This window comes from Microcebus murinus, chromosome X, assembly GCF_040939455.1.
Source record: "Microcebus murinus isolate Inina chromosome X, M.murinus_Inina_mat1.0, whole genome shotgun sequence".
NCBI lineage: Eukaryota > Metazoa > Chordata > Mammalia > Primates > Cheirogaleidae > Microcebus > Microcebus murinus.
In genome coordinates this window covers 30527262-30550948 of record NC_134136.1, presented here as the reverse complement: position 1 = coordinate 30550948, position 23687 = coordinate 30527262, and the positions used below count along the sequence as shown (strand labels likewise).

Here is a 23687-nt window from a genome sequence, read left to right as displayed (position 1 = left end):
TACAATTTGTGCTGGTTTTATAAGCAGGCTATGAAATAGTTCTGCAGCCCAAATATGTCTGGAATCAGTAAATAGATGTAGGTAGAAATGGTTGAGATGGATATATTCTCAAAGTGGTTTTGTTGATGATCCCAAGTCTATGTCACATGCTGTCTTTCAACAAATATTGTCATCACCCACCTCCATTCTCTGCCAGATACTGCCAGCCCAAAGTGACTCCTAATCTGCAAACTCCATGACCCAAAGAGATTTCTCCCACCTGGTCCAAGACACCTGGTTCCCACCCCAACAGGATGACTAGCACAAAACATCATTGCAGGCCTGCTTACAGAAATTGCTGGCCTGCTCATAGAAACCTAAAAGCTCACCCTGAAGAGAGAACCAGTGCAGTTGCTGGAGGAGCACTCAGGGTGTGAGCACAGATCAATAGGCAAGGACACAAATCCTGTTCTGCCATTTACTTGGCCGAGAAATCCTGGGAAATGTACCTAACGTCTGTGAGCATAATAGTCATGATCTGAAAAGGGATTGTGGAGACAATTCTCATGGGATTTCTGTGAGGAGGTCAAGAGAAACACAGTGAGCTTGCCCAAAACTAAGCAAATTGTCGGTTGCCACTGGGCAAGTGTCAGTTTCCTTCGCACCCCATTCTTTCCCTACCACAGCAGGGATGCTGTTTCCATGTACTCAGTGGCATGGCAATGATGTAGGCAAAGTTCCAAATGACAGGAAGTACCAGCAGGAATGCACATGATGTCATAAAGGATACTCACTACTATGTCTGTGAGGGAGGATCAGCCAGGACATGGTGGAGCCTGAGGGGGGACCCAGGCTGTCTGTGTGAGAAGCACTAGCGGCTTTATACTGCTCCTGTTAATGCCTTTGATTCTGACAGCGCAACTGCGAAGCAGGGATTGTGTTGAGATGCGGGAGCTCAGTAAGTGGATGTGCGCCTGTGTGTTTTGTCCTCAGTGTCTCTGTCCATCGGGCCCCTCTGTGGCCTTTTCTCACACGCGGGCTCTCCTGTGGGGTTCTCAGCACGAGGCTTTGCCCAAGATTGTAGCTGTGGCTGTTGGCTAGCTCACTTTTACGCTTTCCTCTCAGTGGTTTCCAAAGTAATGTCGGTTCTCAAACATACTCTGACTCTTTCTGTACACCATACATTGACCATGCACCCTTAACCCTCACTTCAGCATTTGGTTTGTTTCTTTAATGTATGAGCTTTCATGAAAGTGAATTGGTTCCCTGGTGTCCTCCAAATGATACCAGTGAGGATCTTTTTGTTGTTGTTGTTGGGTATCTTAGGGACTCATGGCTTTGTAACATATCGATGGGCTTTAAACCCCTATTGTAGGATTTTGAGCAGAGGAATGACAAGATGTGGCTTATGTTCTGAAACATCATTCTGCCTGCTGTGTTGAAAATAGATGGGAGCAAGTTAAAAAGCAGAGGGAAGAGTTGGAAGGCCACATAATCCAGAAGTTAGGTGTTGGTGACCTGGCCAGGGTGGTAGCAGGGGGGCGGGTGGTAAGAAGTGGCAAGACTCTGGATATATCTGGATATATTTTAAAGGTAGAGCCAAGAGAAGGTGTATCCACCCTGATCAGTTGGATGTGGAGTGTGAGAGAAAGAGAGCACTCCAGGCCACCTCCAAGTTTTCGGGAATGAGCACATGGAATGTCTAGGACAAATGCTCTACCCACACCTAATTTCATGTTCAGTGCCACACAGGGAAAGTCCCAAAAGTTGTGAGTAGCAAGATTGTCCTGACAGTGGATCATACACTGAAAGTAATGGCACCCTCACCCCACTAGAAGTATTAATCTGAGGCCTGACCATGATCACTACATCCTGGAAAGATCAGCAGTGAACGAATTTTTATTCGCAAGTGTGCCCCAAGAGAACGTGTAGTAATTAGTGTATGACATGTGTAACACAGAGACCTAGAGAACCTTAAATGTTAGAGCCCAAGAGGACGCTGGTTTCTAAAGGTCTAATTGCCTTAATCCCCATACCCTACCCACCCCCAGGAAAACCCCAGCAGAATTATTGTCTGCCGGTATATTGTTTCAGTTGCCCATGGTAAAAATAAAATACCCTTAGTGAAGCTACCTGTGGGAGAGAGGATTAAGACTATCTTACTTCTGTAGATTAAAAATAAATCTTGCCACATGGTGAATTGGATATGTTTGTGGGTAGTAGGGGCTGGGGAGAGGCGAACAGCCATGCCATTCGTAAGAGTGAATACAGGGTGATATATAACCGAAACACTTCGTAAGCATACCCGAGGCTACATTATCCAGTAAACTAGACATCTGAGAAAAGAAAATTAATGAGAGACAAAGACGGGTCTTACGTAACAATGAAAGAATCAATCCCCCAGGAAGACATAATGATCCTAAGTGTGTACCCGCTGAACAGCAGAGCCTCAAAGTACAGGAAGCAAACACCGATGGAGTTGAATGGAGAAATAGCTAAATCCACAGTTATGGCTGGGGCCTTCAACCCCCTCCTCTCAGCAAGGGATAGAATTATTAGACAGAAAGCCAGCAAGGATCCAAAAGATCTGAATAATACAGTCAATACAGTAACAGGATCTAGATGATACAAATAGAATGCTCCACCCAACAACAGCAGAGTGCACTTCCCCTCCTTCAAGCGTCTTGTAGTGTTCATTAAAGCAGACCATCTCCTGGGCCATCAAACAGACCTCAACAAATCTAAAAGAACTGAAATCATACAAAGTGTGCTCTCTGATCATAATAGAATAAAAGTAGAAAGATAACAGGGAAATCTCCAAACATGTGGAAATTGTAGTTGATGCTTGTTACTCCAGTTTGCCATTCAGACCCTTGTTATAGAAGAGCTGAGTTTAGGAGGCCTTGTCTGCTGGACTGAAAGCATTTCAGGCTGGGCAAAAAGAAAGCTTTCTCTCGATATTTCAAACCGAGCATTGCTGGGGACAAGACTGGAGGCAGGTGGATGGTTTAGGAAGCCGTCACATCAGTCCCACATGTCATTAGAGCTTGTACTGCATCAGCAAAGGAAGTGCAGTTTGCTGACGGTTCACAGAGTCAGTCTGGTGGCTGATTGGATGTGGGAGGTGTGAGAGAGGTTGCCTCCCAGGGATTGATGTCGTTGTTAGATTAGAGAAGGCTGAGAGGAGGCAAGATTAAGACAGCTTCCTGGTGTGTGGCTGGTGTCTAGTCTGACCCATGAGACGCACACACACCTCTGTTCTTTATAAAACCTGCTCCATTTTTTAAAAGGTTCAACACAGTTGCTTCCTCTTCCAAGATTTCTTCCGGGATCGTGCCACCTGTGAGATAAGGCTCTTTTGTCCAGACAGGCAGGCAGAGGAGTTTGCTTTCTGGGGTTTGTGTGATTGGTCCCTTGGTGCAGGTTGGCACTTTGCTTGCCCTACTATGAGGTTAGCTTAAGATGTAGTACTTGTTAGGTGGACCACTGATGTGTCTTCAGACTTTAATTTTTATTCCTATTTTAGAACACAATGATGGTGGTTGCTATTCTCAAGGAAGAAGGAAAGTTGGGAGTTATTTCCGGGGTAATTTTGGCAAAAGGAACCTTCATTATGAACATGGAGGATATGAGCGTCTGCGTTCATGCCGCAAGGCGGGTGATGGAAACGTGGACATGAGGGATGTCCACGAGGACCCCCAAGTAAGACAGTAAGTGATCAGGCAGCCTGGTTTGCATGTAGTAGCCCCTGGGGCAGTGCAACTCGTTCGCTCTCTGTGGTCTTGTCTTACTTTACTGACTGAAAAAGTGAAGGATGATAGAAGTGGAATGATGGCTGAGCAATCCTAACTGTAGCCCTGGTGTCTGTGAGGGGAGGGTGTATGGAAGACTTCCTTAGCATTCATGGACCCCTCCTCCTCTCCCTGTCCCCACAGCACTCCTTATACCATCCGACGCAACAGGAGGAGAGTGAATTGGCATCATGATGACCAAATCCATATCACTATGTGGAGAGATAGAATACCTCCAGGGAGAAAACTGTGGGAGAACACACGAGGCAAAACCATAGAGAGCTGGTTCAAGGTCACAGTGAGTGTCTTGGCAAGATTTGTATTAGGTAGAATATTCTAGAACTTCCCGGATGGTAGACTACATTTAATACCTTAAGTTGATTATTTGGAGGAGGGTTTCTAAATGGAGAGTAAGGGGGCTTAGGGAATCCATATTTTGCACAAAAATAAGAAATCCTGTCAGCAGTCCCTTTTTTAGAAGCTCGTTAAAGCTAGGTAGAACGTTGGAAGAGAACTGCTGGCTGGATGTGTTCTCCATGCTTAATTCTGTGGTGTCTCTCTTCTCTCCTGTTTCTTCTTTTCACCCTTAGATTCCTTATGGGAAAAACTATGACAAGGCATGGCTCATGAACTCAATCCAGAGCCATTGCAGTGTCCCCTTCACACCGGTCGATGTAAGAGAGGATGGTGAAGCCAGTTGGGTGGGCACACGGGAGGGGCAGAGGCCTGGCTCAGCAGGGGCTGTTGGCCTCTGACACTGTTGCTCTGGCCTTCACTCCCCGTAGTTCCACTACTTTAAAAATAGGGCCCGGTTCTTTATCCAGAATGCTGGTGCTGCCTCCGCATTGAAGGATGTCAGCTACAAGATTTTCGATGAGCAGAACCGAAAGGTGCGTGTCCGGGTTATTCCCTGTACCTAGTCTCAGGGCAGGAGGATGGGCCAAGGGCTGGTCATTTATTTTCTGTGGGATTAGAGGTCCTGGAGCTTACCCTGCCTCTCTTTCCTGCAGATATCTATCTTTGTCGGTCCTTCTGCTGAACCCTACTCTGTGCAAAATAAGTTGAAACCAGAACAAATGGAGCAGCTAAAGGTAATGCAGACTCAACGCACGTTGTATGCCCATTTTCCTGACTCACCTCTTCTTGCCCCAGGCCCCGATTCCCCTGTCACCACTGCCAGCACAGCCTCAGAGCCACTCACCACCTCTATCTCTGCAGCTGACCATGAACAAACGATATGATGTCTCCCAGCAAGCTCTTGACCTCCAGAAGCTCCGCTTTGACTCAGGTATGGCTGTTGGCAGTGATTCTAGGGCAGGTGAGGGCAGAGGGGTCTGCCTGGGAGGGAGACTCAGGGATGGCAACTTGGGGAGGGGTGGGTGCTGCCGCTGGTCCAGGCGAACCCCTCTCAGCCTTCCGATTCCCTTTTCTGAAGACTTGGTGGGGCGTGATATGGACATAATCCTGAGTCGAAGAAACTGCATGGCTGCCACCCTGCAGATCATTGAGATGAATTTCCCTGAGGTGAGGCCTTAGGTAGAGGGCTGGAAGAGGTTGAATGGAGGGCAGTTTTGTCTCTGAGGCCCTAGAGAGTAAACATCACTCTAATTAACTCTTCTTCCCCCAAAGTTATTGTCCTTGAACTTGCGCAACAACAAACTGTACCGGCTGGATGGCCTGTCTGACATTATAGAGAAGGCTCCCAAAGTCAAGATCCTGAACCTCTCCCAAAATGAGGTGAGAGGAGGGATCCAGACAAATTTAGGTGGAGGGTAGGTGGTAGTGCACATCGGGGTGATGACAACAGACAGGCAGAGGTACCTGAGGGTGAGGGAGGGGATGGAGGGTCCAGGGTCCCGAATGTCTCTTTCCCTTGGACTCTCTTTCTGGTTTTCCCCTCATACTTCTCAGCTGAATTCAACATGGGAGTTGAGTAAGGTCAAAGGGCTGAAGCTGGAAGAGCTGTGGCTGGAAGGGAACCCCTTGTGCCGCACCTTCCCAGACCAGTCCGCCTACATAAGGTCAGTGGTAACCTCTGTCACCCTTCCTGGTCCCCTTCGCCCCCTGGGAGGCTGAGCTGCCCCTGACAGTGCCCTTCTGCAGGGAGAGGCAGCATTGGCCCTCGGGGAGGATCACAGGCCCTGCCCTCTCCTCTCTGTCTGTGTCCCTCAGCTCTGCTCACAGGTCTCCTTCCCTTCCCTGGCCTGCTCCCCTTTTGCCCTGCTCGGGGGTGTGTTTTCCACCTCTCTGCAGCCAGCCTCCTCCAGGACGCCCTCCATGAGTGTGCTCCAGGAAGCAGGGCTCCCCGCCTCACCAGGACCAGGGTGTTCAGCCTTGGGCCAGATCCTGGGGCCCTGGACTGAGAAGGGTCCTCCTGCCCTGGACCCCATGCTGAGCCAGGCCTTCCTGGCTCCGTGCTGACATGGGCCTCCCCTCTCCCCTTCTGACAGGGGCTCTCCTTCCCTTGCTCCATAAAGGCCCGCCCACCTGTCCTGGGCTGAGGTGGTGGCTTCCCTGCCCCACGCTGAGGGCTGAGGGCTGAGGCACTGGGTGTCTGCCGTGATGACATCCGTTCCTCTGGCACAGTGGCAGGAGCTGGGTCCTTCTTGGGGAGGAACCTGGGTTCCCTGCATCAAGGAACCAGAAGTGAGCCACCGCCAGGGAGCAAAGGGCTTCCCGAGGCAGGAGTGGGAGGCAGAGGGTGGAGGACATTGAGGAGACAGAGGACAGGCCTCTCAGGGTACTGCCTCTCCCTGCCCCCGCACCTCCCACCATCCTGCCTGGTCCTTCAGAGAAGCCCTGGGTATCCTGAGATGGGAATGACGCCTCGGGCACGGTGCCAGCTCATATGTGCACAGCTGGACCAGGACCATAGGAACAGAACGTGGTGATCCTGAGAGGGGGTCCCAGACCCTCAACCCCATGCTGAGCTGGAGCCTGATGCTTCAGCTTCCCTTCTGGGGAAGGTCTCCTGTCCCCGTGGCTGCTCTGTTTCCCATGCTCAGCTCAGACTGGGCTCACCCAGGTGTCAGAGGACCCACCTGCATCCAATAGGCCCCTGTCCAACGGGTGTGTGGTTCCCATTGCTGCCTCAGTTCCCAGGGCCAGCCAGGGGCAGGTGAGGGAAAGGGCAGCCGCAGGGGAGCCCTTTCCTTCTCTCTTCCTCCCTGACCCCCACCTCCATGGGAGAGCATCGTTTCCTTCCTTCTGCTTTGCTTCTTATTTCTCCTTGGCCTCTCCTGCGTCTTCCCCATCTCTCCCTCTTAGATCTTCATGCCCCTTCCTGCTATCCCCCCACCTTTCCCTCCCTGCCTCCTGAGCCTGGACTCTCTGGCCTCTCTGCCCCAGCATCTGGGGCCATCCCCGGGGGGTGAGCTGCTGTCAGCCAGAGCCAGACCCAGCAGAATGGTGGACACCCAGTGAGGTAGCAGAGACCTGGGCTCCCACCCCATTCCCTGCTCCCTGCGGAGCCTTTCGTGGGGTCCTGCAAGGAAGGAAAGGGAGGCAGGGAGAGCAAGGAATCCCTGGAGCGTAGCTCAAGTTTCTGCTTCTTGTGGCACTGGAGAAGGATGTCAGGGCAGTCCGGGTGGGGGCTTTCCAGGAGGAAGAAGAGGGAGGAGAGCCAGAGGTGGGGGAGGGGAGAGAGAGAGAGAGAGAAAGAGAGAGAGAGAGAGAGATGGAAATTGATCATGTAACCCTGAGCTGTCAATCACTTCATTTTGTTTTTCATTTTGGACAGTGCCATCCGGGATTGTTTCCCCAAATTGTTACGCCTGGTAAGTACCTACCATCATCCTTGTCTCCTCTTACTCTTACTGACATACATAACCTCTGTACCTGCCCTCAAGCCCTTTGAGTCTTGCCTAGATTACATGTTTACATCAGATCCTCATCCATTTTGGAGCATGTGGATGCTTGAAAAAGGCAAGAATATTCTCTCTGAAAAAGACATCCAAAAAAAGGGAGAGAGGGAGAGAGGAAGGGAGGGAGAGTGAGAGGGAGAGAGAGACAGAGAAAGAGAGAGAGAGAAAGAGGCATATAATAATAGAGACTTCCAGCACCCCGTAATGAAGACGACTGCTGGAATTTCTAGAGTTATTTCACAATTGGCCTCTGACTCTTGTTCTCCTCTGGGCCTGTTCATCTCATTGGTCCTCCAGTGCCACCTCCCTGGTCTCCACTGCTGACTTCCTCTTCCCTTCTCCAGGATGGCCGAGAGTTATCTCCACCAATTATTGTTGCCATTGAAGTCCCTGAGTTAATAAAACCCTGCCAGGTGAGGAAGAAGAACCAAGCAAGATGTGGTGTGCTTCAAGGGATGTTTTTATCATCTACTTAGGCTAAAATGTCTTTCAATTCCAGGAAAGCTATAAAGGATCTGAGCCCCTAAAGAGTCTAGTCCTGCAATTCCTGCAGCAGTAAGTACCCCTGGGACGACAAGGAAGGGGAGGGCTGGGATGGGCTGGGCCACCCAAGCACAGGCCTGCTCATGGGAGATTTCAAATCTCATTTGGGAACTAGACTACAGAGGTAGCCCACCCTCATTGCTCCTCTACAGGTATTACTTGATCTTTGACTATGGAGACCGACAGAGTCTCCTGGATGCTTACCACGAGGAGGCCTGCTTCTCCCTGACCATTCCCTTCAACCCCGAGGACCCAGCTTCGTGAGTATCACAGCTGAGACTCTGCTCCGGGGCCACGTGGCTCCCCAGCAGACACAGGCTGGCTCCTGGAAAACCTGCACTGGCTGGACCACCACTTCCTGTTCCTCTTGCTCTCCTAGGAGCAGCTTGTGCAAGTACTTCAAGGAAAGCAGGAATCTGAAAATGCTCAAGGACCCCAGTGAGTGTGCGATGGGGAAGACTGGGCAGGGTAAGAGGAGGTGAAGGGGACAGTCACAGGGGTCCAGGGCCAGGGTGAGGCAGCCCCTGATCTTTGCTTCTCCTTCCTTACAGACCTGCAGAGACAGCTGCTGAAGCACACAAAACGTGACATCGTGGACTCCCTCAGCGTATTGCCCAAAACTCAGCATGACCTCAGCTCCTTCCTGGTGGATGTGTGGTTCCATACAGTGAGTGCCCTTTTCCTCCCTCAGGCCCAGACAGCCAGAGGTGGGTAGCAGGTTAAGGAGGATGCTGAATGCCTGGGTTCTTCCCTTTCAGGAAAGGATGCTCTGCTTTTCTGTCAGTGGGGTGTTCAAGGAAGGTGAGTGTCTTAGAGTCCCCTCCCAGGTCCCACACTGCCCCCTGCCCCAGCCAGGCTTCCTCTCAGAACTCTCCCAGCTTACCTGATTTCATTCCTTTCGGTCCTATTCTTCCTTCTGTGTTCTCCGGCCCCGACTCTGCCCACAAATCATCCCGTTCTGACCTAGGTCCATGCCTGTCTGCCCCGCATGGCTCTGATGTTAAGGCCACAGGCTGTGGGGCTTGATGGCTTTCATCTCGAGTCCTTACTCTGCAAACTTGGGGTGGTCACTTAACCCTTCAGTTCCCTCATTTGCAAAGTGGGGCCGATAATGCCCATCTCTTGGGCTACTGTGACAAAAGAATCAAGTGAACTTGGGAAGTGGTTTTCACAGGGCCCTGCACATGATAGGGGCCCCTGTCACTGGGAGTGGATTCTTCCTATTGCTCTGCCCATTCCCGCCACACCCTCCTGACTCCAAGTGAGCAGTTGTTCTGGTCTGGGCCACTTCAGCATGAGTATCAAGTAACACTCTTGCTAGAGAATGCTCTGTGATCATGTAAAGCACATGCAACTCTTGAGAATTTATTGTTGTTTGTTGTCGTTGAAGTGGAAGAAAGGTCTAAGGGATGTTTTCGTGCCTTCACCAGAATCTTCATCTCTATCCCTGCCAGCAAGTCCACGTAAGTGCTGTGTTATGTGTGAGAATAGCAGGGGCCAGTAGTGTGGGAACGTGGTGGTGCAGTCTTCAGAGTTTGTGGAAAGGCAAAGGAAGGTACAATTAACAGTCTAGCCTGATCATAAAGAAAGTGGGTGCTGGGAGTGGAATGCTGGATTATTTTCATGACCCCAACACTCATTGTATGACATTTGTCAAGTGGCATGACCTGTCTCTGACTCTGTGTCTTCCTCTGAAAATAAGGGTTAGAGTATTCTATTCATTGGGCTGTTCTACAGGGTAAATGCATCGGGGTTAAAACTATAAATATAGGCCGGGCGCGGTGGCTCACGCCTGTAATCCTAGCACTCTGGGAGGCCGAGGCGGGCGGATTGCTCAAGGTCAGGAGTTCAAAACCAGCCTGAGCGAGACCCCGTCTCTACCATAAAAATAGAAAGAAATTAATTGGCCAACTAATATATATATAAAAATCAGCCGGGCATGGTGGCTCGTGCCTGTAGTCCCAGCTACTCGGGAGGCTGAGGCAGGAGGATCGCTTGAGCCCAGGAGTTTGAGGTTGCTGTGAGCTAGGCTGACGCCACGGCACTCACTCTAGCCTAGGCAAGAAAGCGAGACTCTGACTCAAAAAAAAAAAAAAAAAAAAAAAAAAAAAAAAAACTATAAATATAGTTAAGCTGTAGAGAATCTCTCCAGAGGTGGGCTCTGTGGGAGAGGGTACCAGCCAAGGAAGCAGGAAGCCAGGCACAGTCCAGGTATGGAAGGAAGTTGGGATTATTGAGTGGCAACGGGTGTAGGATAGTCACTGGAGGTACAGAGCTGTCCATCTCTTAAGTTGTCTCAGGACCCATTTTTTTCCTCCAGTGTGTACATTGTGAATGATGAGCTGATTGTGAGGAATGCCAGCCCCAAGGAGATCCAGAGCGCCTTATACATCTCAGTGCCTACATCCAGATCCAGCTCCCTGCTCACCCTCTCCCAGGAGCGGAAAAAAATGGTGCAGGTTTTCTCCATGCATTCTGGAATGAAACTTGAGTGGTCTCAGAAGTGAGTGCAGGGTGTGCACAATGATAGGGTGAGCTGAGAGGAGTGGGGGAGTAAATAATGAGAACATGCAGGCAATTTGGAAAAATAAGTATTTGAATATTTTGTTTTCCCCAAAAAATGGGCCTATAAAAATGTATTCTAATTTTATACTGATATTTGTAAAGAATTTTTAAAACAGTGATTTCATCTGACTACATCTTGCGGATGGAAAATTCTAAGGAATCCACTAAACAACTATTAGAAGTGATAAACAAATTTTAAAAGGCTGCAGGGTACAAGATTAATATACAAAAATCATTTGCATTTCCATGCCACTTCAATTGAACAATCCACAAAAAGAAACTAAGGAAAAATTCCATTTATAATAGTATCAAAAGAATAAATACTTAGGAAAAATGTAACTAGAGAAGTGTAAAACTTATATTTTGAAATTTGTACAACAATTTTATAATAAATTAAAGAAGACCTAAAAAAATGGATGGACACTCCATGTTCATATTTTGGAAGAATTTAATATTGTTAACATGGCAATACTACTAAAAACAGTCTACAGATTCAACACAATTTCTAGCAAAATTCCAACTGGCTTCTTTCCAGTAATTGACAAGTTAATCCTAAAATTTGTGGGGTTTTTAAATTATTTTTTATTTCAGCGTATTATCGGGGTACAAATGGTCAGAGCTTCAAACATGTCCATCCCCAGATGGTGCGCACAGCACTCATTACCTGTGTATATACCGATTCCCTCCTCCCCACTCCCATCTGCCAGACACCCGATGAATGTTACTACTATATATGCACTTAAATGTTTATCGGTTAATACCAATTTGATGGTGAGTACATGTAGTGCTTGCTTTCCCATTCTTGGGATACTTCATTTGGTAGAATGGACTCTGGCTGTATCCAGGATAATACAAGAGGTGCTAGATCACCATATTTTTTGTGACTAAGTAGAACTCCATGGTGTATATATATACCACATTTTATTAATCCACTGATGTATTGATGGGCATTTGCATTGTTTCCACATGTTTGCAACTGTGAAGTGTACTGCTATGAATATTCTAGTGCAGATGTCTTTGCTATAGAATGTCTTTTTTTCTTTTGGGTAGATGCCCAGTAATGGAATTGCTGGATCAAATGGTAGTTCTACTTGTATCTCTTTGAAATATCTCCATATTGCTTTCCACAGAGGTTGTACTACTTTGCAGTCCCACAAGCAGAGTATGAGCATTCCTATCTGTCCGCATCCACACCAACATTTATTGTTTGGGGACTTTTTGATAAAGGCCACTCTCACTGGGGATAAGGGTTGTCTCATCGTAGTTTTGATTTACATTTCCCTGATGATTAGAAATGTTGAGCATTTTTTCATATATTTGATAGCCATTAGTCCGTCTTCTTTTGAAAAGTTTCTGTTCATTTCCTTTGCCCACTTTTTGATAGCATTGTTGGGCTTTTCTCTTGCTGATTTTCCTGAGTTCTATATAGATTCTAGTAATAAGCCTTCGATTGGATGTATAACATGTGAATATTTTATTCTATTATGTAGGTTGTGTGTTGACTCTCATGATATCGTGTTTCCTCGAAAATAAGACCTACCCATAAGATAAACCCTAGCAGGATTTCTAAACATTTGCACAACATAAGCCCTACCCCAAAAATAAGACCTAGTGATGGGCATGGCTACACAGCGTATCTGCACAACCCATGCATTTCGTTGCGGAGTGGTAAAGAAGACGAGCAGCCCTTCTCATCTGCCCCATGAGAGCTCTATTGCTCAACACGAGAGATTGGGGCCAATGGTTCTAAAGGAAATAGAGTCACAAGAAATTCAGGATGGAATTCGGAGTTTGGAGAGTTATGATGATATTCCAGAAGAAGACGACTTAACTATATTTGAATAAATGTAGATTGTTGTATCGTACTTAAAAAAATAACACATACCCTGAAAATAAGCCCTAGGGTGTCTTATTTTCCTGTCTTATTTTCAGGGAAACATGGTAGTTTCCTTGGCTCTGCAGAGAAGTTTTTTAATTTGATCAGGTCCCATTCATTCATTTTTGTTCTTGCTATGGTTGCCTTTGGGGTTTTCTTCATAAATTCTTTGCCTAGGCCAATGTCTACAAGAGTTTTTCCAACATTTTCTTCTAGAATTCTTATAGTTTCATGCCTTAGATTTAAGTCTGTTATCCACCCTTCTCCCAGCACCATTTATTGAATGAGGATTCTTTTCACCAGTGTATTTTTTTTTGTTCGCTTTGTCAAAGATTAGATGGCAATATGAAGATGGTTTTATATCTGGGTTCTCAGTTCTGTTCCATTTGTTCTATGTCTCTGTTCTTGTGCTAGTGCTATGCTGTTTTACTTACTATAGCCTTGTAGGATAGCTTGAAGTCTAGTAAATTGATGCCTCCCAATTTTTTTCTTTTGGCTTAAGATTACTTTGGCTATACGGGGTCTTCTCTGGTTCCATACAAAGTGTATAATTATTTTTTCTAGATCTATAAAAAATAATGTTGGTGTTTTAATAGGGATTACATTGAATCTGTAGATTACTTTGGGTAGTATAGACATTTTAACAATGCTGATTCTGCTGACCCATGAGCATGGTATGGTTTACCACCTGTTTCCGTCCTCTGCTATTTCTTTCCTCAGTGTTTCATAGTTATCCCTGTAGAGGTCTTTTACCTACCTCATTAAATACATTCCTTAATGTTTTATATTTTTTAATGATATTGTGAAGGGTATTGAGTGTTTGATTTGGTTCTCAGTATGACTGTTGTTAGTGTATAGCAATGCTGCTGATTTCTGATTTTTTTACATTGATTTTGTAACCTGAGACTTTGATGACTTTTTTATAAATATCAGTAGTATCATGGAAGAATCTTTGGGGTTTTCTAGATATAAGATCATATCAGCGAAGAGGGATAGTTTGACCTATTCTGCCCCCATTTGGATGCTCTTGATTTCCTTCTCTTGCCTGATTGCTCTGGCTAGGACTTCAGCACTATGTCGAATAGAAACAGTGATAGAGGGTAACCTTGTCTGATTCCAGTTCTAAGTGGGAATGTTTTCAATTTTTCCCCATTCAGTATGATGTTGGCTGTGGGTTTGTCATATATGGATTGTATCATTTTTAGGTAAGCCCCATCTATGCCTATTTTGTTAAGTATTCTTATCATAAAAGGGTGTTGGATTTTGTCAAATGCTTCTTCTGCGTCTATTGAGAGGATCATATGGTTATTGTTTTTGCTTCTATTTATATAGTGAATCATATTTATAGATTTGCATATGTTGAACCATCCCTGCATCTATGGGTTGAAGCCCACTCTGTCATGATGGATGATCTTTTTGATAAGCACCTGAAATCGGTTTACTAGGATTTTGTTGAGAATTTTTTATCTATATTCATAAGGGATAGTGGTCTATTGTTTGCTTTTTTTGTTGCATCCCTTCCTGGTTTTGGTATCATGGTGATGTCGGCTTCATAAAATGGGGAGGATTCATTCCTTCTTCATGTTGTGGAATAATTTCTGCAGAATAGGCACCAGTTGTTCTTTGTAGGTCTGGTAAAATTTGAGCATGAAACTCTTTGGTCGAGGACTTTTCTGTTTAGGAAGGTTTTTTTTTTTTTTTTTTTTGAGACAGAGTCTCGCTTTGTTGTCCAGGCTAGAGTGAGTGCCATGGCGTCAGCCTAGCTCACAGCAACCTCAAACTCCTGGGCTCGAGCGATCCTTCTGCCTCAGCCTCCCGAGTAGCTGGGACTACAGGCATGAGCCACCATGCCCGGCTAATTTTTATTTTTTTATGTATATATCAGTTGGCCAATTAATTTCTTTCTATTTATAGTAGAGACGGGGTCTCGCTCTTGCTCAGGCTGGTTTTGAACTCCTGACCTTGAGCAATCCGCCCGCCTCGGCCTCCCAAGAGCTAGGATTACAGGCGTGAGCCACCGCGCCCGGCCAGGAAGGTTTTTTATTGTTGTTTCAATTTTGGTATTTGATATTGCTCTATTCAGGAATTCTATTCATTCCTGGTTGAGCCTAGGGAGGCTGTGTGTTTCTAAGAATTTTTCCATTTCCTTCACATTTTCCAGTTTATGTGCATATAAGTTTTTATAGTATTTATAGATGATATTTTGTATTTGTGTTGCATCGGTTGCAATTTCTCCCTTTTCATTCTTGATGGAGCTTATTAGAGTTCTTTTTTTTCTGCTTCCCGCTAATCTAGCCAGAGGAATATCAATTTTGTTTATTTTTTTCAAAGAACCAATTTTTGTTTTATTAATCTTCTGTATAGTTTTTTCTGTTATCAATTTCATTTAGTTCTGCTCCGATCTTTGTTATTTATTTTCTTCTGTTTGGTTGGGGGTCGCTTTTCTCATCCTTTTCCAGTTATTTGAGATGACTCATATTTGTGATCTTTCTGTCTTTTGGGTGTAGGCATTTATATATATAAATTTTCCTCTCAGGAGTGCTTTAGCTGTGTCCCACAGATTTTGATAACTGTGTCTGCTTTAACATTTAGTTCAAAGAATCTTTTTATTTTCATCTTGATTTCCTCCTTATTACAATAATTGCTCAGCAGAAGGTTGTTTAGTTTCCATTGCTTTGTGTAGAGATGAGAGTTTCTGTTGGAGTTGATTTCTAATTTTATTCCACTGTGGTCTGAGAAGATGCATGGTATAGTTTCTATTTTTTTTTAAATATGTTGAGAAATGTTTTGTGGCCTGGGATATGATCAATCTTAGAGAATTTCCCATGAGCTGAGGAGAAAAATTTATATTCAGTGGTTTGGGGGTAGAATGTTCTGTAAATGTCAGTCAGGCCCATTTGTTCTAGAGGTCTGTTAAGTCCGTTATTTCTTTGTTTATTTTCTATTTGGAGGATGTCCTGTTCTTTCAGAGGAGTATTGAAGTCTCTGGCTATTATGGTGTTGCTGTTTATCATTTTGTTTAGATCAAGTAGGATTTACTTTATGAATCTAGGTGCACCTGAGTTAGGTGCATAAATATTTAGAATTGTTATGTCCTCTTGTTGAATTGTACTCGTCACCATTATATAGTGACCCTCTTTATCTTTCATCACGTTTGTTGATTTGAAGACTAAGTTATCTGAAATCAGAACCACCATGCCATCTTTATTTTGGCTTCCATTTGCTTGAACTATTATGTTCCATCCCTTCACCTTGGGTCTGAATGCATCCTATTGGTTAGATGTGTTTCCTGAAACAGCAAGTACTTAACTCATGTATATTTATCCATTCGCCAAGCCTATGCCTCTTTAGTGAGCAGTTCAAGCCATTCACATTTATTGAGAGAATTGATAAGTGGGGTAAACTTCTGTTCATCCTGTTGAGTTAAACTTTGTTGCTTTGTTTTCTCTCTTGAGCCATGTGGTATCTGGCCTTTGATCTTTAGCTTTTAGATTACTTTATATTCATGAGTGTTTATTGTGGTGATCCGTGTGTAATACTGTTTTAAGTACTTCCTTGAGGGTGATTCTTGTCTTGATGAATTCCCTCAGTCCTTCTCTCTCAGAAGGTCTTTATTTCTCCTTCATTTACAAAACTTATTTTTGCTGGGTACAAGATTCTCGACTGGGCATTATACTGTTTGAGAAGAGTGACCGTGGGGTCCCAGTCTATTCTTGCTTGTAAGTTCTCAATTGAGAAGTCTGACGTTATTCTGATAGGTTTTCCTTTGTAGGTTATCTGGTGCTTTCACCTTAAAGCTTGTAGGAGGGCCTCTTTGGTGATTATTTTGGTCAGTCTGATAACTGTGTATCTTGGTGTCTTTCCGTTTGTGATGAATCTCCCAGGAGTCCTTTGAGCTTCTTGTACCTGGATATCTAGAATTTTAGCAAGGCCTGGGAATTTTTCCTCCATTATGTCCTCAAATAGCTTATCCAATCCTTGTGTGTTTCCTTCTTCACCCTCATGGATGCCCATGATTCTCACATTATGCTTCTTCAAATAATTCCACGTTTCTTGTAGGCTTTAGTCTTTCTCTTATTTCTCTGCTCTATCTCTGTGACTGACTTATTTAATTGAAAGATGTTATCTTCAATCTTTGAGATTCTTTCTTCTGTTTGATCTACCCTTTTCTTGAGGCTTTCCACTGTGTTTTGTAATTCATCGAATAAATTCTTCATTTCCAGAAGCTCTGTTTGATTTCTCTTTAATATTTTAATTTCTTTAGTGAATTTTGCTTCCAAGTCCTGCTTTTCTTTTTTGTGTTTCTTATGTTGGTTATCCACTTTTTTCTTGCATATCATTGAGTTTTCTTACAATCCAGATTCCAAATTATTCTTCTGTCATTTTATTGTTCTGAAATTGGTTGATGTCCATTGCTAGAGATCTGGTGTTCCCCTTTGTGGGTGTGCTTTCCATTTGATTCTTCATACTACCAGAGTTCTTTTGCTGACTCCTTTCCATCTGCATCAGCTGTTGGTTCTTACCTTTAGATTTTCGTTTGAATAATGGCATGCCTTGTTTAGTCTATGAGCCAGTAGGTGGTGTTTGTAGGTGAGATTCAACCACACCCTGTATGATGAGTCAGTAGATGCAGTAAAAGGGTGCACAGAATAACCTCCCTGTCACTAGGTGGTCCTTGCTGGGAGGCGCAGGCTGCAGTGTTGTTTTTGGGTCCTGTCACCAGCTCTTGTTCCTCTGGAGAGGCATTCTAGTGCCTCGGGTGGTGCCCTAGGACTTCCAGGTGTGTACTTACTCTCCATCTCAGTCAGTTCATGTGACAGAGTGAGTCTATGTGGAGCTGGGTTGGGGGAGCCTGCCCTCAAGCTCCACAAATGCTGTTAGCAGGGTCAGAGTTCTGTTTTCTGCTTTTGGCCAAAGCTTCCAGGGAGGGGCTGAAATGGCCCCACTCAGCTGAAAAGTCTCCTTGTGGAGGTGAGGCTCTCTGGGATCTGCAGTCTGGAGCAAGCCTCACTTCTTTCCACTCTCCCCTATTCCACAGTTTCTCCTGGGTATCTGCCAACAGGCAGGACCTCAAGCCAGTGGATCTCCTCTGACTGTGATGCGGGATTGGAGGGTCCCTGCCCAGGATCACAGCCTGAGCTGGACACTCCACCCTCCTGTGGGAGGTGGGTTGCCCCTCAAGCATGTTGATCTTCCCCTGAAGGCACACACACCTAAGTAGGCTCATTCACAAATATCCCTTCTGTGGCCCAGGGCAATGCATTCAAAACCTAGGTGTACAGGATCTGGTCTACAAGCCTGTCCCCTGGGCCCTGGAGGTCAATCCCTGATCCTGCCAGGGAGAGTAGTGCTGGTCTCAAGTCACCCACAGAGTGCCCAAGCTGAATCAATGTCTCTCCACCTCATTATTTGCCCTGCTCTCCTAGAATCACCAGGCAAGTGGCACCTCAGAGGTCTGGCGGGTAGTGAGCTCACAGTCTGACTACCCCTTAGTCCACTGTAGGGCCCCAAAAAGAGAGGTCCTGTTCCCTGCAGTTGTCTCTGGGTGGTGGCTAAATTTTCTCTCTGGGAACCCACAGGTGGGGAAAGGGAAGGGGAGAATGAAGCAATATGGTGCCTGCTGATTGGTTCTGGTCTTTAAGACAGGAGGCTCCCCAAGCAAGTTGGGAGCCTGGTGTGCTGTCTGCAAGCAGCTCACCACTCACTGGCAGTGGTCATGTCTGGGCTGGTGTTGGCAGGTCTCCCCAACTGCTCAGGAGCAGTCCCTGAGGCAAAGGAGGGGAAGTTTAATGGCTCCACCTACCTTTGTTGCTGGTGTCCAAGCCTCTCGGGGGGTTTTCTCCTTCCAGTTCTCCTCAGCAACATCTTCCCATTGAGGCTCCTGGAGTTTCAGGCACCCTTTCTTCCAACCCACATCCAATCTGTGTTTTTCTGTCTGTTTATTTTTAGTTTTTTCACTTTCTTCTAAAATTTGTCTTTCTTGCAGAGACACTCTGGCTGGCAGTTTTCTCATCCTCCATCTTGCCCCTCCCTTAGACCAATGGATCCTAAAATTTGTATGGATAAGCAATGGACTCAGAATAGCCAAAAGAATCTTGAAAGAAAAAGACAGAATTGGTGGACTCACTTTCCTCTATCAAAACTAGTTACAAAACGACTGTAATTAAGATTTCATGTTACTGGCATTTGGATAGATCTATAGATCAATGCAATAGAATCAAGAGTCCACAGTTAAACTCTGACATTCATGGTCCGTTGATTTTCCACCAGGTACCAAAAAACTGTAATGGAGAAAAATAGTTTTTCAACAAATGGTGGTGCTAGTCAACATACAAATAAACTTTGACCTCTACCAAACACCATAAACAAAAATTGACTCAAAATAGATCAAAGATCTAAAAGGAACAGCTAAAACTATAACACTTTGAAAAGATAATGTAAGTGTATATCTTCATGACTTGAATTAGGCAACAGTTTATTATATATAGCACCAAAAGTACAAGCAATGAAAAAATAGGTGAATTGGACTCATCAAAATTAAAAGGTTTTGTGCACCAAAGGACACTACCAAAAAAGTAAAAATACAACCACAGAATGGGAGAAAATATTCGCAAATCTCATGTCTGATAAGGTCTACTATCCAAAATATCAAGGACTCTTACAACTCAACAATAAAAAGACAAACAGATAAAAATAGAGAATAAAAATAGAGAAATAGAGATAAAATAGAAATAAAAATAGAGAAATTATTTGAATAGATATTTCTCTAAAGAAGATATACAAATGGCCAACAAGCACATAAAAACCTATTCAACATCATTTAGTCTTTAAGGGAATGCAAATCAAAGCTATGTTTTTTATTTTTTTGTCATTTTTTCTTATCAGTCCATTATCATGGTAATTTTTTAAAAATCAAAACTATAATGAGATACCAGTTTATACGAAGATGGCTTTAATCAATGAAATGGAAGATAAGTGTTGGTGATGTGGAGAAATTGGAAATCTAATACATTACTTGTGGGAATGTAAAATGGAGCAGTTGCTGGGGAAAACATTTTGGCAGTTCTTCAAAATGGTAAACATGGAGTTACCATATGACCCAGTAATCCTACTCCTATTACTGAAAGAAATGAAAATATATCTTCATTTAAACACTTGCACATGAATGTTCATAGTGGCATTATTCATAATGGCCAAAAAGTGGAAACAACCCAAATGTTCTATAGCTGAGGAATGTACAAATTAATGTGCTACATCCATACAATGAAATATTATTCAGTCATAAAAACAGTGTAGTTCTGACACATGTTCTGACATGAATGAACCTTGAAAACATTATGCTGGGTTAAAGAAGCAAGTCACAAAAGGCCACATACTGTATGACTTCATTATGAAATGTTCAGAACAGGAAAATCCATAGAGAGTGAAAGCAGAGTAGTCGTTGTCAGGGTCGGGGGGGGCAGGGAAAATAGAGAATGATCTCTAAGAGTTAAGGAGTTACTTTTCGAGATGATAAAATATTTTGGAATTAGATAATTGTGATGGTTGCAAAATCTTGTGAATACACTTAGAAGCACTGAATTGTACACTTTAAAATGGTGAATGCTAGAGTACGTGTGTTATAGCTCAGTGAAAAGGAAACCTGTGTTTAAAATTTTTCATTTCTTATTTTCTCAAACATCTTTCTTTATCAATATGTATTAAGCTCCCTTGCTCATTTAAACACCCTTGTTTTCCTGCTTCAAATTCTAGTGGACATGAATGTCAGCGATAGACATGCTGGTTTTCACTAGGTCTGTCTTTCTTCATCATTACAATAGTGCCCATATTGATACATGTATCCCAGCAAAAAAGTAGCATAGGTGAAGTGGTAGCATTGCATGGCCAGCGTGTCCATCCTGGGTTAGTAATGGAGATAACCTGTTCTTCTCCCACCCCAGGTGCCTTCAGGATAATCAGTGGAACTACGCCAGAGCTGGCCAGATCTTCACTCTGCTCCAGGTGAGGTCCAGGAATCAAGTAGGTAAAAGATGGATATCTCTGGGCCATCAGGAAGGCCAAGACAATGGAGGGTGGGTGGCCTGGGCATGGACCTCAGGACACCTGACTCTTCTGACATCCCAACTCCTTCCCTTCAGGCCGAGGGCAAGATCCCAGAGGAGGCCTTCCAGCAAATCTCATGAAAGGAGTCCTTGGATGTCATCTTCGTCTCCATTCACATCATTTTCATTTCTATTTTCAACAGCCTCAGGGCATGCCCATAACTGAGGCTGGAGGCCAAGCTGGCCAAGGAGCCAAAGTTACCTTGTAGGCCAGGTCACGTAACCACACGAAGAGCCAGTTGTTCTGTGTATTTTCCCCACTCGTGATCATTGTTTATTTTTATAATAAAGAATGATGTTGCACGTTGTATGTTGTGTTTCCTAGATTGCTCTTCCCCTACTCCAACCAGAAGCCCATGGGGCCAGGGCTGAAAGGTCCTGCCACCCCCATTCATCCCTGGCTGGCCTTAGCAGGTACATCAGGCTTGCCTTCATCAGTTTGCCAATAAATCCTGATGAGAAAGGACACATGCTACTTTCAGAGATTGAACTTTGGAAACAGCCAGAACTCTGTCAGATGCTCTACCTGGAGGCCTGCAGAAGCAGGCATGCTTCCTGACATAACAGGCTTTGTAAGGAATGTGTACTGGCTAGTAAGGGGAAAGGAAGGAAGGAAGGGAGGAAGGGAGGGGAATCATATTTCATTTCCCATTCTTCATCATTTGAATGTTTTCGAAGACTATACCAAAATCCGTTTTATGATTTGCAAGCAGGTGAATGGGAAATGGGTGTTGGGGGCTGATTCTGGCATTATGCCTTATACTAATCATTCACTATAGCCTGTAATGTACGTGTGCTGCATGCCGCAGCGGTAGCCAGTATTTTCTTCAGACACAGTTGCTGCCTTGGGACATAACAAGAGGCTCGAGTTTCTGCACATAAGCAAGAGCTGCCCAGCTCCCCCACGGTGGGCCCCCGTGGTTGGAGTCTGGAGGCCATAAAGATAAGAAGAACATTCCCAAGGTCTGGCCCCCTTAAATGGTTGGTAGTCAATGACGGGTAAGATTCCTCAAGGGAAGAATGACCTAAGACAGGCACAATTGTTGGGGCCGGCTGCAAGCTGAAAGAGAACAAGATATTCTTCAGATGGCTGCATTGCTTATTGTTGCTTATCTCGGCCTTGGGTTTTGAGCTATGTCTGACGCGTTAAGTAACCGTTTTGAGGTCTGAGATCATGGGAAATTGTTCTCTTGTGAAACAACTCCGGAATTGATGGTTATCGCTGCTATGCTCAGATGCTCAAGTACAAGGAACTAACCTTGGGTCTGGAGGGTATAAAACTAAAGCGACCAGTGCATTGGGCACTTGAGTCATGTACTGTCCTTGTATGTCTGTGTCGTTCTTTTATGTTCTGTGTTTATCCCCCATCCTGTAAATGGGCCATGGCAAATGGGCCTTTTCACAGCTCTAAACATGCTTCTATCTGTCTTCTCATCCACTGTGCCACTGCTTACCCCATCCCGCTTCCTGAAGGTGCACTGTTCGAGGAGTCTCACATTAGCATCTGCAGGGTGAGGGAGAGTCAGCCTGTCTGCCCAGCACATTCCTCAGAGAGCTGACACCAGGTGCTCCACGCCCATGTTCTTGAAGGGGTTCAGATACTTATTTTTACTTCTAAACAAACAACAATAGCACAGAGGTTCGCATTATGGTCAGTTCTGTGGAATCTTGCTCAACAATTGGCAATTAGCAGTTCCAAATTGCAGGCAAGAGTTGAATAGGACATTCATACAACTTATTTTCCATGCTTCTGTAATGCATGCACTTTAGACAATAAGCGGGCATAAACTTTGGAAATTCAAATAATAGCAGTACAAACTTTTCAAGTTACAATCCTATAAGTGATGACAGAGTTAAGGTATCCCAAGTTTACAGATTATACCTCCATTCTTATGTTTGGCATAAGTTATTTCCTACCAGTTGGCATTTTTCAATTCTTTATATACATGTACATTAGGGAGCCATATGTCGGAGTATGAATTTCTTAAAACTATGAGCTAGCGGGGTAGTTGCCATTACTTAGAGAATGATGCCAAACCTTGTTCTTCGTGTAGTGCCTCCATGGTCAAAGACATGTTCCCAAACCTCTCTAAGCCTCAGTCCTCTCACCTAGGGAACAGAGAGCACACTGCACACTTCTCAGCTTTGTTGTGAGGAAGAGAGACAATCTCACAAGTTATCCATCAATTGCAGAGTCTGGCCCAACTCAGTCTCCCTGAGCTGCCTGGTATCCCTTGTGAGCAGGAACCATGGACCCCATTGCATGGCTCCTGTACTTTTTCTCTCTACATCATCAGTGATGCCACAGTTTTCCAGTTACTCATCCTCCTGCCAATTCCCACAATTTCCTGTGGTTCTACACTCTGGGCAAATGCTAACCCTGTAGTCTATCTGTTTCATCTGTTTCTGTTTCTCTCTCTCTCTCTCTCTCTCTCTCTCTCTCTCTCTCTCCACACACACACATACACACACACACACACACACATCTCTGCTAGGTGTCCCTTAGGACAAGATCTGGGAAGTGTAAGTGCTGGGGCAAAGTGTATGGTTTCCAAAATTATTTCTGAAGTTGGTGGTAGGGGCAACGGGTACTTTCATACATTGTTTCTGAACATGTTAAATGGAATGGCCAATTCTTAGCATCATATGGAACAATTTCATCACATAAGCACACAAATATATGTATATGCATGCATTTTATATAAATGGAGTCATAATAGAGATACAATTTTATATCTATTTTATTCTGGTGATAGAAATTATTGACATAAAGCTGTTTATACTCACTTATTATGCTTTTGTAGGATCTTCAAAGATGACTTTCTTTCATTCATGACATTGTTTACTTATGTGCTAATTATGAGGATTGTGGGGTGGGAGGGCTGATTAGGACAGAAGGCAGCAAATGGCAGCGACAGCCAAGAAGGTCTAGCCACAGCTGCCCTAGGCCCTGACACACTCTGCTTAG

At 44.7% G+C, this 23687-nt stretch overlaps 1 protein-coding gene across 1 annotated transcript; it reads left to right on the top strand.

Annotated features, from left to right (window-relative positions):
* Positions 1-780: 780 nt before the first annotated feature.
* On the top strand, positions 781-21027 carry LOC105872974 (nuclear RNA export factor 2). The gene is made up of 20 exons (XM_075999315.1): positions 781-937; positions 3915-4068; positions 4361-4444; positions 4556-4660; positions 4781-4861; positions 4989-5058; positions 5206-5294; positions 5400-5507; positions 5682-5791; positions 7510-7546; positions 7978-8046; positions 8133-8188; positions 8329-8436; positions 8556-8614; positions 8728-8843; positions 8935-8977; positions 9567-9639; positions 10497-10679; positions 20558-20618; positions 20756-21027. Exons 2-20 carry the CDS (start codon positions 3985-3987, stop codon positions 20798-20800), a joined length of 1581 nt encoding a protein of 526 aa, XP_075855430.1. The 5' UTR covers positions 781-937; positions 3915-3984; the 3' UTR covers positions 20801-21027.
* Positions 21028-23687: the final 2660 nt, after the last annotated feature.